We start from the raw sequence: 16,377 nt of genomic DNA on the forward strand, positions 1-16,377 counted from the left end.
AGACATTTTGGGGAGATGGGCCACAAATGTGGACCCTCCTTGGCCCCATTGTGAGCATCCTTCCCAGCCAATCTGTTTCTTAGTGTTTCTAATCTTTCCAAGATTTCGGCTTGGGCTGGGGACGGCAATGACCAAAATTGGCTTATTAGAGCGTTTTCTTCTGTAGAGAAAATGTCCTTTCGCTTGCTCATAGGCTATTGAGAGTCGTATAGGGATGTGCCTTTCCTTTTTGATTTTGGTGACTCTTGTTTATGATGGTCAAGCTGGACATTTTGAGGTCAGTTTTCCTTTTCAGATTTTTTCTGTTCCTCATTTGCCATTGGCTTATTGCCCTTGGCATCAAAGAGGGAGATCTTTGGTACCCTATTTTTGAAGTATCTTAGTATTACTATCCTTTCCTTTATGAGTAGATGTCTTGCTCTGTGGATAAGGTTGGCCAGATTTTGATCATGGAAGGTGATCATTGCTTGTATTGTGTGACCATCATAGTATAAATACTCTATAGAAGCTATATCAGTTGGCTTTACTACACCTGGCAGTATATCATTTAAGATGTTCAAGAGATGCTTTATGCAATCTATCCATGGGAGGAAGCCCTTCGGTTTTGGGTTGTTGGCGAATACAAGTTTTTGGGGAATTAATACCAAGCTTCAGTCTTTTTTGTGGTTCGAAATTTGCCAGACCTGTAGTATGTTTCCATCAATGTTACGGGTCACCACCTCTCTACTACCCGTGTTGCCAGTTGGTATCCTTCCAGGGCTCTGGGAAGTTACTTCCATTGTTTGTTTCAGAGCTCTGGTTCGAGTTTTCCTTCTCACATATAGACTGGGGCTTTGCCTAAATCCAGCCCTGCCCACACTTCATGGAGGAAGGAGGTTTTTCAGCTCTAAGGCTCGTTTCAAGGCAAGTTTTTGCTTTATAACCAACCCTCAGGACTTGTTTTTATCCCTCTCTTCCATTTTACTTTTTAACTTCTTTTAGTGCTTCCTCTAGTGCTGTGTCTTGTTGTTTTAACATTGTTTTATCTCATTATTTTACTGCTCTAACTCCCCCATATTGCGAGGCTGCAAGAAGCTGGGCCAGGCTGGGTTGAGCAACTTGCCAGGCACTGCCGAATGAAAGGTCATGTCAAACTTTATAAGATACAAGCTATAAATTAAGGAAGATAAACACCCTAATTGTCAGAGTTGCTGGTGAGCCCAAGTGGCAGCTACAGTGAACCCTCAATGTGTTTTTTTTTTGCCTGCTGGATGGCACTGACTGGCCCTGCAAATTCAAGGCCAATGTATTTGGAGATAATTGACTTCAGCAAACCGTTAATAACCAACTATATTTACAATGGTACTTACTAGAAAGAACTGCAAAGACCTGGGAATCATGCCAGTCCCGTTAATCAGTTCGCCAGAACCCCAAAGGAGGCAGAGTAAAATTACAGTGGTACCTTGGGTTACATACGCTTCAGGTTACAGACTCTGCTAACCCAAAAATATTACCTCGGGTTAAGAACTTTGCTTCAGGATAAGAACAGAAATTGTGTTCCGGCGGCACAGCAGCAGCAGGAGGCCCCATTAGCTAAAGTGGTGCTTCAGGTTACGAACAGTTTCAGGTTAAGAATGGACCTCCGGAACGAATTAAGTACTTAACCCGAGGTACCACTATACACATTATTTTCTCCAAAAGGAGGAAAGAAAGATGGACCTGAATGGGTTAATCTTATATGAGGTTATTCCTCCACCTTCCACTGTGCTAGATTGGTCAACCCAGCTTAAAGAGCTCCGAAAAGATCCAGAGAAGCTTTTGAATGTTGGAAATTCAAATTGGCTGCCGCCATTTTTAAAAATGGCTGTCTTCCAGGGACTGAAGATGACCTCTAGCAACTACACCTACAAGAAACACTTATAGAATGTTTGTGTGCTTCATTTAGCAGCTCATATTATTCAAGAGCTGCAGTGTTTAATTGTAACTCTGTGAGGGGTGAAATATAGTTCCCAGGATTCTTTGAGGAAGCCATGATTTTTAAAGTGATATAAATGTGGGGTCAGGGTTATGTCACAAAATTGTTTTGAATTACTTGCTTAGTTTTATGAATTTTTGATCAAAAATATTTTGATCCCTCTTTGGGCGTAGTTTCATTCCCGGTGAGCCAAAATAGTGTAAGGTGGTAGAGTTCCAGACCAGGCCCAGAGAGGCCTGAGTTCAAATTTCCCATCAAACATCAAGTTCACTGGATGATTGATCTTAAGCCAGCCTCTCTCAGCCTAGCCTGCTTCACAGAGTTTCTGTAAGGGTGAAAAAAGGGAATCGGGGGACCTGCTTTTCGGCGAAGACTGCATAGTCCACAAGTATGCAGACCACTTTTACCCCATTTGCAGATGTGGAACAAATGCTGAGAAATAAAACTCCACAGGGAATAGACCAATAAGTCCATGACCTTGTAGGTCCATTCAACTCTTTATTCAGTGTTTGCTTTCAACCCCAGTTAAACGGCTAAGCAATCCAATGTGTGACTCTTATGAATTCAGCGATACTCCATTGACTTAACCCCTCAATACACTGGTGTGATATTTCTATGGAACTGTTATTAAAAACACATTGGTGCAATAAGATTGATCATGACCAAAAGAACAGCAGCATTAAAGGTGTAAGTGATGGGAAATCCAACTGCGCACTCTAGTACATTTTAAAATACAGTGGTACCTTGGTTCTCAAATGCCTTGGTACTCAAAGAACTTGAAATCCAAACACTAAACCCAGAAGTAAGTGTTCCGGTTTGCGAACTTTTTTCAGAAGCCGAACTTGCTCCATTCTGAGTGTTAGGCTTCCGATTTGAGTGCCACACTTCCGATTTGAGTGTTATGCTGAGGTCCGTCTGTTTTTGCTATTTATTTTGTATTTTTGTTTTTGCGTCTCTTTTCGTTTTGTTTTTGTGACTGGGTGGAACCCAGTTCAGCAACTGGATATATTGACTGTGTGGCTGCAGTACATTGTTTATTGCTTTCATTTTATGGATCAATGGTCTCATTAGATAGTAAAATCCATGTTAATTTGCTGTTTTAGGGGTTGTTTTTAAAAGTCTGGAACGGATTAATCCATTTTGCATTACTTTCTATGGGAAAGTGCACCTTGGTTTTGGAATGCTTTGCTTTTGGAACGTGTTAAATAGTGGGTTGACATAGCAGCCGGCACAGCGATTTCTTCAAGTAGCTCTTTATTAAGATAAGCTGGAATAGAACTGACTGCGAACAGCTCAGCCGGCCTGTATTTATAGGCAGCCGGCTGTCAACATTGTAACCACAACAGCCCAGGGTTCCCGCCTAAACTAACTGCCGCGGACCTGAGTGAAAACTATCTACAGACCTGAGTGAAAACTATATACAGTATCCCCCTGTTGGCCCAGGGTGAAACTACACTACATAACAGAACGGACACCCGAAACGGATTAAGTTTGAGAACCAAGATACCACTGTACACTTAGCGTAATTTGTTCAATACTGGAATAATGCTAAGTCACAAGAAAATGCTTTTTGATCTACAGAATAAAAGCTCATCCTTAAAAGATGCTTTTGGCTCACTCTTGACATGGGGGGGGGGTGCAAATGGCAGCCCAGAGCAGATGGAGAAGCAAATGGCAACAGCAGGAGAGCTTGCTGGGCACTGTCAGAACAGTTGAAAACACTCGGCAGTTACACTGGAACTGTTCTCCAAGAAGGCATACTTTTTAAAGGGCCCTTTAAGAAAACGCACCTTTGCTGAGAAATCTGAAACACAGGCTCCATGATACTTTTTCAAACCCCTCTGGTCCGAAAACCCAGTGGAAAACATACCAGAAACCAACAACAGATTGAGGGGAAGGGGAATAGACAACAAACTGTAAATTACACAATCGGTTGGAGGGGTTTCCAGAGTTTCTAGAGTTTCCCCAGCAGACGGCTTTCTAGCTTCTGGCTGGAGACCTTCAGCAAGAGACACCCTTAGGCAATTGGTTCCACTGTCAAATTCCTCTTGATATATTTCCTAACGTTCAACCAGAATCTATCTACCTTTCCATAGCTTAAGCTCATTAGATGTTGTTTTGTCCTCTGGGGAATAAGAATACAAGGCTATGAACACATTAGTGGTTTAAAACGCAGCAAGGTCATTTCTCCCTACTGCATTTTAGATCTTATTTGGCACCCTGCTGTACATACCAGAGAAAAGGCAGGTGATCACCTGATGCCCATAACCTCTCCCCCTTGCAACCCCCTCCCCCCAAACTCCTATCATGAAGCCTTCACCTGGGCATATGCTGCCACCCACGTAAGTGCAATGGCTGTGAAGGGAACATGGCTTAAGCTATCCTTTCAGGTAAGATGCTGGTTTGAGAAGAAAATATTTCTCCAGAAACTACAGGGTAGCTTTAATCTGAGCCTTTGAAGCTGAGATCTTTCCCTGTCTGCATCTGTGCTGGAATTGTTTTAAGCTTAAATGTTTTACGTATTACTGGCTACCCTGGGCTCCTTTCAGAGGAAGGGTGGGTTATAAATTTAATATTTTATTATTAATATCATGAGAACATCAGAGCCGGCCCAGCCATTAGGCAGGGTGAAGCTACTGCTTCAGGCAGCAGAAGCCCCCCCCACCCGAACACCCATGGGAGAAGCCTGTTGCCATCACAGTGCTGATTTGGGGGGCAAGAGCATGTCCGTTTGGGGCAAGATGTCACCTGAAATTGTGCAAGATCTTCCCATTTTGCCGCAAGTGGTGAAACAGGACACATCAGCCCTGTGTAACATGTAAAGGTAAAGGGACCCCTGACCATTGGGTCCAGTCGCTAACGACTCTGGGGTTGCGGCGCTCATCTCGCTTTACTGGCCGAGGGAGCCAGTGTACAGCTTCCAGGTCATGTGGCCAGCATAACTAAGCTGCTTCTGGCGAAACCAGAGCAGCACACAGAAACACTGTTTACCTTCCTGCCGGAGCAGTACCTGTTTATCTACTTGCACTTTGACATGCTTTCAAACTGCTAGGTGGGCAGGAGCTGGGACTGAGCAATGGGAGCTCACCCCATCATGGGGATTTGAACTGCCGACCTTCTGATCGGCAAGCCCTAGGCTCTGTGGTTTAACCCACAGCGCCACCCGCATCCCTTGTGTAACATGTACGTGGATTCAAATGCTAAAAGCAGGAGTGCATTGGAGCCAGAGTAAAAGTCCAATATGTAAACACTCCAAGTTTTCCCTTCTCCGGGCTAAACAGTTGCAGTTGCAGCCAGTTCCTGCAGCTCACTTCCCCACAGGAGACATTTTCCTGCCTGTGGGCTTCTTGAAGCCATGCGCTGGACCACAGTGAGAACAGGATGATGAACCAGATGTGCCTTAGGCCTGATCCAGCTGGGCTCTTCTTTCGTTCTTATATTCTCTACACCTGATCATCTTCACTAGCCTACTCTGAACCTGTTCCAATTTGTTTTCAGCATCTTAAAGTTTGGCAGGTAGAACTGGATGAGGCCTAAATACCAGATAAAGTGGGCTATTGAGGCCTAAATACCAAATAAAGGAGGCTATTACTTTCCCCGTGACTTAGAAACTAAGAAACTTAGAAACTAATTCACACATCATTATCCTGCTGCCGAGGGCCTTTGGATCCTGCCTCTCTACAGAAATGCTTGTGGGTTAGCAGCTATTGCTATCAGCCAAGAAGGGACGTGGGTGGCGCTGTGGGTTAAACCACTGAGCCTAGGACTTGCCGATCAGAAGGTTGGTGGTTCGAATCCCCGCGACGGGGTGAGCTCCTGTTGCTCGGTCCCTGCTCCTGCCAACCTAGCAGTTCTAAAGTACCGCTCCGGCGGGAAGGTAAACGGCGTTTCCGTGCGCTGCTCTGGTTCACCAGAAGCAGCTTAGTCATGCTGGCCAAATGACCTGGAAGGGCTCCCTCAGCCAAGAAATTGAGATGAGCACCGCAACCCTAGAGTCGGTCACAACTGGACCCAACAGTCAGGGGTCCCTTTACCTTTAGAAGGCACATAACTTCCCCCAAAGAGTCCTGGGTGCTGTACTTTGTCAGGGGTTCTGCAAACTTGTAACTCCATGAAAGGGTAAACTATAGTTCTCATTATTCTTTGGGGGAAAGCCATGTGTTTCCAATGTGCCAAATATGTCAGAATCGCTGCTTCACCAGCATCCCCCCCCCCCCCGCAGATGCATCTTGTTTTGAACCATTTTAAATTTTGTGTGTATCATCTTCTTCCGGCTACGTGGTCCAGCTCTGCTGAACCAGCCCAAATGCCTGTCTAGTCCAGCTTTCCAGTATCACAATGGACAACCAGAAGTCTGTCTGCAAGCAGGTAAACAGAAGCACTACTGCCTTTGACAATGAAGGTGGAGCGTGGCTGCGAAGTTGCAGCAAGCAAGCAGGGTCAGCAAAACCACCACCACTGTCATGTCAGAAAGCCCATCGGAAGCCTTTGCATCGGAAGAAAAAACTGGGAAAAGAGACAATTCTTTTCTTTAAAAATGCCTCTGAGCATGGGCAAAGGGCCTATTCTTTTTTCATCACAGGATGTCCAGGACATAAACGGTGGATTTCAGAAAGGATTGAGAGTGACATCTGACTCTTTTGAGAGTTAACCCCTTCCTTGCCACCCCACCCTCTGGGTCTGCAGAGAGATACTTGCGCAGACTGGCCACCTGCTCTACTCTACAGAGTAGAGTCCTCCATTCAAATGGCTGTGAGAGGACAAGTCCTCTATTTCAAGGAGTCCTCTGGTTGAAACACGGAGCCCCTGTCCGACCCCTGCTTTCTACGCAGGGCACAAGGAAAGTGTTGATGAACCCACGGTCCGACTCAGGTCTGGTTTCGAGATAAGAGAACTTAGGGAGGGAGAGAAGTATTGAAGTTGCCCGTTACCCAGAGAGCACACCGGCCAGGCACAAGCAGGTCACCTGCCCGCAGTCTTCACCACTAGCGTAATCTGCATTGCATTTGGGTGACGCCTTTCCTCTTTTAGTGGGGGGGGGGTGTAAGTAGCTGCCTTACAGCAAATCCCTCCCGCCTTCTCCGCCTTGGAAACAATCCGCGCGCCCTTCTATGAGCGGCCCACGTGCTATTCCCAAAGAGCGCGGTGACCCTGCCTCGACGGAGCGGGCGGTGACTTTTCTTTCTTACCTGCCTCTCGAGACGCCCCGGGGCGCATGAGCCCGTGGACTCTGCAGAGGCGGCTTCGAAGCCGGTGTGCGCGGCGGGCCAGCTCCAGTAAGCGACCCTCTAGGTCCGCGAGCAACGCCGCTGAGTGTCCGCAGAGATCGGCCAGCTGCCGGAGCAGCGCCAGCGTCGCCAGGCCGCACACGTCGTGGAGCTGGGCCAGTGGCAGAGCAGCCAAGCGAGGGGCGACGGCAGCGGAGGGGAGCAGCCGGCGAGGTTCCACCGTGTGCTTCCAGAAGGGCATCTTGTTGCCCTGGTTGCCCTCAAGAGAGGAGCCGCCGCTGTCCGGGCGTCCCTCGGAGTGGATCTGCTGCCTGGAGGTCGGTCGGCGCCAGGCTGCTGTTGCTTTTCTAGACAAGGAGGAAGCTGACGGCCGCTCGTCCGACGGGGCCTCCCAGGAGCTCAGCGGTTCCTCCTCTGCTTGCCCGGGACTTTGAGGCAGTAGAAGTCGAGTTCTCTTGAGCTGCTTCTCGAGCCTGACCAGCCTGGGGAACGCCTCGCCTCGACGGGGAACCCCGAGGAGGAGCTGCTAGTATAACCCCAAGGGATTAGAAGGGGCGGCTCTCCTATTTTCCCGAGCAGATTTATTTTGGAACCGGCCGACTGTCGGTGGTAGCAGACTTAGCAAGAGAGATGCGAGAGGCTGTACTGACATCATCAGTTTGTTTTCGCAGCCTCAGTTCGAGAGTTGCGCTCTCAGGCCCACCCTAAGAGCGCGACCGTCCCCTCGCAGGAGCTCAGAGCCAGTCGGATCCGATGCTATGTCACTTCAGAAAAAAGTCCTCCTTGAATGGGGCTCCACTCCGGTCAGGATGGCGGCGAAGCCTTACTGGGCGCGTGTTCCTCACACACGAATACCATTAATGGATGGGTGGGGGAATTCTCCTCTGTTTGGCTTTCCGCCCCGCGTGAAGAGCAACGTGCACAAGAAAACGTGCACAGTTCCACCATAGGTAGTTATACTTCTCCCATTGTTTTCACCGGGAGAGTTAGTTAAAACACCTGCGCTTTTGCCAAAGGCAAACATGAGAGGGAGAGAGAGAGGTGTGATTTTCATCAGAAGAGAAGTGTTAGGCTCCCATGCATTCCGGTCCTGCGCCCCTTCGCTAACTACTTCCATTTCAAAAAATGTGCACTTCACATTCAAAGACACATTAACTTAGGTTTGACTGCAAACTGTTTACACTTCACCTGAGACTATAAGTCCGTGTTCACATTAAAACCTTAGGGTGCAGAGAAGTTGTCCGCCACCCAGTGCTTGCTAGCCCTTCAGATTATCATGATTTCATTAGTGTCAGATTCGTTTCTGTTTGTGTACATAGTGTTGATGGAGCAGGGATACTTTTACCCTGCGCAAAGGTGTTCATACCTTGGCTGCAGGTGAATTAGGAAGAGCTTAAGGACGCCTGTCAGTGTTAAGTTCGTTCTAGAAAGGAAAACATCAAACAGTAATATTTTATAGCAAAATACAGGATACATAATGCATTTTAAATAACGTCATGTGAACCTTAACCCAGCACTGGAAGCACTGTGATTGTACAGTAAATGTGAGCCTAAATACCATTGACCCAAGTTGGACTAAATGCTGAGTAAAGATGCACAGGCCTGAGTTCTGTGTGTGTGCAGAAAGCAACTATAGGCTTGCACTCTGTCACCTCAGCTTTTGGCTGAAGGCAGCCTTGGGAAGCTGTGGTGGGAAAGATGTGTGAACTTAACTTCCCCTTAAGATCTGTCCCTGCCCCCAACTGCAGAAAAGAAGCTAGAAACCCTCTTGAGAATTCCTTCCTAGAAACGGAAGCACCTTTAATTTGCAGAAGAATGCCCCACTGTAATCAATGAACTATTATTCCCAAGGAAGTACCGTATATATCTGATTGCAGAAACATGGCATTTCCAAACTCCTAAAGTTCTTATATCTCTTCCCCCTCTAAAACAAAAAAGAGCTAGTAGGATTTTCAGAGTTTGTCTACCCTGGAATTTAATGTGTGTTTGTAGCTATTTGCACTCCCATTTAATTTGTGTCATTCACATGACGTTACCCTCAGACAACACCAATCTCGATGCTTTGTCAATTCAGATTTTACCTGATGCAGGGATAATCCAATAAATTGGAGAAAAGCATCTTGAACGCACTACTCTAATTTGTTTCCATGGCTTTTGGTGAGTGGATCAAATGTCACTTATAACTGATGTATTGAGCAGCAATCTGAAAAGTATGGTACGTGCTGAGAATTTACAAATGCTCTCATTTCTTTTCCAGCATGCTAGTAAGGGCAGGGCAGGAGCTCAGATAAACACACTTTTGATCCCTTAAAGATAAAAGTACCCCAACCATTAGGTCCAGTTGCGGACGACTCTGGGGTTGCAGCACTCATCTCACTTTGCTGGCTGAGGGAGCCGGCGTACAGCTTCTGGGTCATGTGGCCAGCATGACTAAGCCGCTTCTGGCGAACCAGAGTAGCACATGGAAATGTCGTTTACCTTCCCGCTGGAGCGGTATCTATTTATCTACTTGCACTTAACGTGCTTTCGAACTGCTAGGTTGGCAGGAGCAGGGACTGAGCAACGGGAGCTCACCCCATCGCAGGGATTCGAACCACGACTTTCTGATCAGCAAGCCCTAGGCCTAGGCTCAGTGGTTTAACCCACAGTGCCACCCACGTCCCTTTTAGTTGCACAAAAGTTGCAGAAAACAGTACAAGTAAATATACGGTGACTGGTATACAATTGCCTGATGACAGTATGTGCTTTAGCACACTTCTTGAGTGGAGAGTGTGTTTTTATATATTTAAAGACAAAAAGACAAGACAAGGTGCACGCACAGCTCTCTCTCTCTCTCTCTTTTTTTTTTTTGGACACATGCCCTGTCAGTACTTAATTGGCATCATAGAATCAACAACCAAGATGGCAGCAGACACAAAGGAGAATGCCTGCTGGTATGAACGGGAAAGAATGGAGTTGCTTCTTGTACACAAATTCAAATACATATTAGTATCAGCTACTCCGGTCTAATTTGAATGGTGGGGGAAATGGTTCAACAGCTAAATGTATGGTCAAATGTGTAGCAGCAATAAAAAGTTAAAACGTCTCTCTCATACACACTACCTGCTGGGTGCTCACCTGCCCCGTGAAGTGAAAATGCTCTAATATTGAAAACCACCTTTGTTTTTAGACAAAATTATATGGTAGAAGGAACACTGTAATTCCCCAGAACATGCTACCTTTCCTCATTCAGCAGGCACTTCCAGGCAGTCACCATTTTTCAATGGTATTCAGTCACATACTGGCAAATTAAAGTGGCACAACTAAAGTTTATTTAAAGCGCTTAATGTAACAAACCCACCTACCTGAATTGGGACTTTTGGCAACAAGAAGGTGATGGAGGAGATGCACTGACTGAATGTTCAATAGATAACATCATCTGAGCTCCCCACAAATGTGCGAACAAGGATGAATGTTCAATAGACGGGACATCTGCAAGTAGCCACTATAGTAATTAATTTTGCATGTGAGCCTACTCCCACAGCCCTATCCTAACTGGGTGTGTATGTGTGTGCTGTGCTCTTTCTCAGTTGTAGCACATTGTTATGTGAGCAGGTGTTAACACAAAACACATCATCATTTGCACATATTCTGGTAACACCAGATCCTTGATATATCTCAAAAGCATACATAATGGGACTGCTAATGGGTCATAAGATGAACTTCATTTACTATTACACTTCAGAAAAATAACTATTTTAGGGCAGGGCCATGTCAGCATTTAGTGCTTTGCGGCTCTATCCTATATTATCACTTCTCTATACAGTATACAGGTTTCCTACAGGTGAACTACTTATTGAGCATCCATCCTCATCTGCTTGCACAAAGCTTATGCAGGGGTTAGATTATGCCCAGACTTGATTGAGGATTCCCCCCCCCACTTGTTTCCAGGGAGCTAATGCATCAATTAACACCCATCCTGATTTGCTTTTGTGGCATTTCTATAGCTTCCTAATAACCATTTATTCATCACACACTTTTCAGTGCATTTTCCCATTGCTTTCCTGACATCAAAAAGTCCATTTTAAAAAAAAATATGGATTTGCTGCACTAAGCTGGTAGAGCACTTTTAATATGCTTGTTGTGCAAACCTAAATGTCTGGTATGCACTTGAATCCCTCCCACGAAATATTGACCACCTGGAGGCTTGCAGGTGTCAAATACCAGCAAGCTATCAATTTATAAAAGCTTTCCTTGAGATTCATACTCACAATTGGTTGCTGGATACATTGACAGGCCCAGTTCCTTATGTCTGTGGGGATATATTGTCCCAATTCCTTATCCTACCAATATTAATAGGCATAGTCTTCATAATGATGCTATATACTTTAATCACTATTTTTTTTGTTTTGTTTCTGTTCTTTCATCATTCTGTTATTTCAAAAAGACTGTTGTATTTCCTTATCAGGTAGTAGGCCTGACTTGAAAATATTGGGGCAAATAATAACATTGCCCCATTCTGTTACTTATTTCTTCACTGGATTTGAAAATACCTGTAATCTTCAAGGGCACTGAATTCCAAAAAGTAGGTGCCACAACCCAAAAGGCTGATTCCTATGTTATGTGATACAGACCTTCTGATAAGATGGTATCTACAAGAGGCCCTCATCTGCAAAGTGCAGTGATCAATTGGGTCTGCAAGGGGTGAGGGAGAATCTTTCAGATATCCTTGTCCCAAGCTGTATAAGGCTTTTCATACCAAAACCAGCACCTTGAACTTAGCCCAGTATTTCTGCTCCAAATGTTGGATTTGTCAGATTGTTCAAAATCTTTTATCTGCCATTCTTTAGTTAAGCTACTTTCTGAAGAATGAAACATCCCGCTTCATTTTTAAAGACTCCCATTTTGGTAATTTCAGGAGGCATGTTTAAAAAAAACCAAAAACTTGTGCATATAGGAGCCAACTCCTAAGGGCTGTGGGGGCTTCAGCCCCCCCATAACATATTTGAGGAGGGTACAGCCCAAAGTGGATGTGCATTGCCATTCAAATAGTATGTGTGCACTGTGTCATGTGATCAATTATGCAGGGTGGGTCTTTGCTCCCGGAATATTTTATTCAAGTTGGCGCCCCTGCTTGTTCAGTATGACAGTTAAATATAGCATGCTGCCTAATTTATGTAACTTCAGTAAATTATTTAATTGTCTGTTTCCAAATTGCATATTACCATACCTTCATTCTGTTGGTTGAATAAGACACAATAATGCACGCACACACACACAAACAAACAAACATATTGTTGGGGTATAATGTTCTGCACCACCTCCACTGAAGACTCCAGGTGTAAATATGTGTACAATAAGCCATATTTCTTTGAGACACTAGCCTCTGCTGTGCCTTGATTTTCCCAACGGAAACACAACCCTGTGTGAGCACCTGGAACTTCTTGGATCTTGCTGGAGGCGCAGATTGCAGCTATAACAAAGGCGGCATTTTTTCATCTCCGCCAAGCTAAGCAGTTGGCTCCTTACCTCTCTCGCCCTCACCTAGCCACTGTGATCCATGCGACGGTCACCTCCAGACTGGATTATTGTAACTCGCTCTACGTGGGGCTGCCCTTGAGACTGACCCAGAAACTCCAGCGGGTGCAGAATGCCGCAGCGAGACTCCTTACGGGGTCTTCGCTGCGGGATCACATTCATCCGGTGCTATACCAGCTGCACTGGCTCCCGGTGGAGTACAGGATCAGGTTTAAGGTGCTGGTTTTAACCTTCAAAGCCCTACACGGCCTAGGACCCTCGTATCTACGGGACCGCCTCTCCTGGTATGCCCCACAGAGGAACTTGCGGTCCTCAAATAAAAACATCTTGAAGGTCCCAGGCCACAGAGAGGTTAGGCTGGCCTCAACTAGAGCCAGGGCTTTTTCGGCTGCGGCTCCAACCTGGTGGAACGCTCTGTCACAAGAGACTAGGGCCCTGCGGGACTTGACATCTTTCCGCAGGGCCTGCAAGACAGAGCTGTTCCACCAGGCCTTTGGTTAGGGCACAGCCTGACTCCCTCCTTTGGCAATCTTTACAATACTTTAGTTTATGGTTGCCATCAATTTTGATTTTAATTAATTCTTATGATGTTTTTATAATGTTGCACTATTTTAGTGTTGTTAGCCGCCCTGAGCCCGGCTCCGGCTGGGGAGGGCGGGATATAAATAAAATTTATTATTATTATTATTATTATTATTATTATTATTATTATTATTATTATGACTCAATGGAGATTGTGAGTGGTACACAACCTTTGCAACTTTGTATTATTTATGTGTACTTGCTGTATGCTTTGTACTTGTAGTATGCTTTGATAAATGAGTAAAAAGGCTACAACAGAGCATGTGCAAAGTACTTCTCTCTCTCTCTCTCTCTCTCTCTCTCTCTCTCTCTCTCTCTCTCTCTCTCTCTCTCTCAGTACAGTTCCCAATGCTCACAATTAACCCTCATGGCCACAATTCTTTGATAATTTTGTGATGACTTTTAGCAGGTTTTGTCACATTGGCTCAAGCAGCCATATGGCTGCTGCTGCAATGGGCACATCCGGAAATGCGAGTGTGCATCTGATTTTAGCACTCTAGTGCCTCTGCACAAGTTGCATTTGTGACTGAGGCTGCCCGTCAAGAGCTGCATGGCCTGAGAGCCAATGCAATGTCAGAGTGTTGATGAGGACTGGCTTCAAATCACCACTCAGCCATGCAGTCATTAGGTGACCTTGGGCCAGCCATTACAGTGGTACCTCAGGTTAAGAACTTAATTTGCTCTGGAGGTCCATTCTTAACCTGAAACTGTTCTTAACCTGAGGAACCACTTTAGCTAATGGGGCCTCCTGCTGCCGCCGCTGTGCAATTTCTGTTCTCATCCTGAAGCAAAGTTCTTAACCCAAGGTACTATTTCTGGGTTAGCGGAGTCTGTAACCTGAAGCGCCTGTAACCTGAGGTACCACTGTATTTCTCATTCTAACCTTCTTCACCACTCCCTCTGTGTGCCCCTTGAGCCCTCTGAAATTGGCTGGGGGGAGGGGGAAGGTGTTCAGAAAACCCCCAGAATTTTCATGGGAGTCAGCTCCTAGCAGCCAAGGGGTCTTTGCTTTCCCCATAAAATATTTGAGGGGGCTATTCCCCCCCCAACAAGTTGATGGGCATTGCCATTCAAATGGTGTGTGTGCACCGCATCACGTGATTGATTGTGTGGGGGCCCCAATATTTTATTCAAGTTGGCCCCCCTGCCCAGTGTAGGGCAAGGAGAGCGGGGGATTGTTCCATTTGGCAAACGGAAACGCTTGCTCAGACAAAATGATGAGAAGAGCGCAGCATTGAATTCCGCCCATAGTAATTAAAGTTGACTTCAGATTGAGACTGTGCAGCTAAAAGCATTACTGAGGAAATGTGGGTGCCACATTATAAGGTAATTCTGTGAAGGGTGGCACTGTGGTCTAAACCACTGAGCCTCTCGGGCTTGCTGATCAGAAGGTCGGCGGTTCGAATCCCCACGACGGGTGAGCTCCCGTTGCTCGGTCCCTGCTCCTGCCCACCTAGCAGTTCGAAAGCACATCAAAGTGCAAGTAGATAAATAGGTACCGCTCTGGTGAGAAGGTAAACGGAGTTTCCGTGCACTGCTCTGGTTCACCAGAAGCGGCTTAGTCATGCTGGCCACGTGACCCAGAAACTGCCTGCACACAAACACCGGCTCCCTTGGCCCATAGAGCGAGATGAGCGTGCAACCCCAGAGTCGTCCGCAACTGGACCTAACGGTCAGGGGTACCTTTACTTTTACCTTTACCACCAGTTAGCACTTTGTATGTGCTCAGAATTCTAAGTCACTTTTTGTTCTTCTTTCTGCTGTCATTCAGATAGGGGGTGTTGATGGGGGCCTGTCCTCTTATACTCCTTAAAGCACCAAGCACATTCATGGTGATACACAAATACTAAGTGAAGAACAACAGTGGCCTTGTTTCTTTTCACATTTTCTAACCTCAGTGTGGCGGGGGAGGGCAGTGGTGGTATATCATTTCAATAGGTCCTTCCACTGCTATTTCTGCTGGATCTTTCCTTTTCCTCCACATCCAGCCACCTGCAAGTTGACTTCCAGCGTGATACTTTTAGAACAATGCATACTCGGGAGACAAAAATGCAATCTTCTAGTGCACAAAGTGAAATGAAATGAGAGGGCGATGGTTATAATTTATTGAACAGTTTTAGATTGCCGTCTGCTGGCCATTAATATTAAGGCAAGTGGTACCTCAGGTTAAGAACTTAATTCGTTCCGGAGGTCCGTTCTTAACCTGAAACTGTTCTTAACCTGAGGTACCACTTTAGCTAATGGGGCCTCCCGCTGCTGCCATGCTGCCGGAGCACAATTTCTGTTCTCATCTTGAAGCACAGTTCTTAACCCGAGGTACTATTTCTGGGTTAGCGGAGTCGGTAACCTGAAGCGTCTGTAACCTGAAGCGTCTGTAACCTGAGGTACCACTGTATCCCAAACAGCCTGGCTGGCTAGCTGAGAGCTGAAGCAGAACACACACCCCTCTTTATTTCATTATTCACATAATTAGGGATTAGGAAGAAATTCAGTTAAGTTCACATTGAAAGGCGAATCTATCTAGGGGCTCATCCAGACTTCATTTTGCTGTGTGTTTCTAGGAACAGGTCCCATATCCCCCAACTTTCCTCAGATGAAAATAGGGACATTTTTCACTCCACCCCCCACCAGACCCTCCTCGATCACCCTTCGTTTTGTGTCCTCCCCCTCTGAGCATTTCCTATCAGAACAAGAGCAAATTCCACCAACGCTTCACCAATGGGACACACACACACATCCTCCACCATTGTCAAGTATGAAATCTCCTAAACAGGTGACAGTCAAATACTAATAATGCTAGCTTTGATTTCAGTACTTCAACGCCCAGGGCAAGTGTACCTGGCTGCCCCACACTCTGCAAGCACCTGCAAGGTGTTGCTAGTAGGATAAAAAGCTCTCAACAGCTTGGGACTGGTTTACTTGTGGGATCAACTTGCCCAATGTATGAACACTGAACCACTTCAATCTGTGGAACTGGCACTGTTATGGATGCCACCAGCGGCGTAGCGTGGGTTGTCAGCACCCGGGGCAAGGCAAGTAATTTGCGCCCCCTAACCCGGGGCAATGCAAGTAATTTGCGCCCCCTAACCCCTAACC

General features: G+C 46.0%; 1 protein-coding gene across 1 annotated transcript in view; it reads right to left on the bottom strand.

Moving 5' to 3' along the window:
* Window positions 1-7,438, bottom strand: part of NHSL2 (NHS like 2) — a 130,772-nt gene extending 123,334 nt beyond the window's left edge. Inside the window, exon 1 of the mRNA XM_081179395.1 lies at window positions 7,144-7,438. Within this exon, the coding sequence (XP_081035521.1) occupies window positions 7,144-7,423 (280 nt within the window). The 5' untranslated portion in view covers window positions 7,424-7,438. The remainder of the gene's footprint in view (window positions 1-7,143) is intronic.
* Window positions 7,439-16,377: the final 8,939 nt, after the last annotated feature.

The sequence above is a fragment of the Podarcis bocagei genome (genome assembly GCF_964188305.1).
Source record: "Podarcis bocagei genome assembly, chromosome: Z".
Classification (NCBI taxonomy): Eukaryota; Metazoa; Chordata; class Lepidosauria; order Squamata; family Lacertidae; genus Podarcis; species Podarcis bocagei.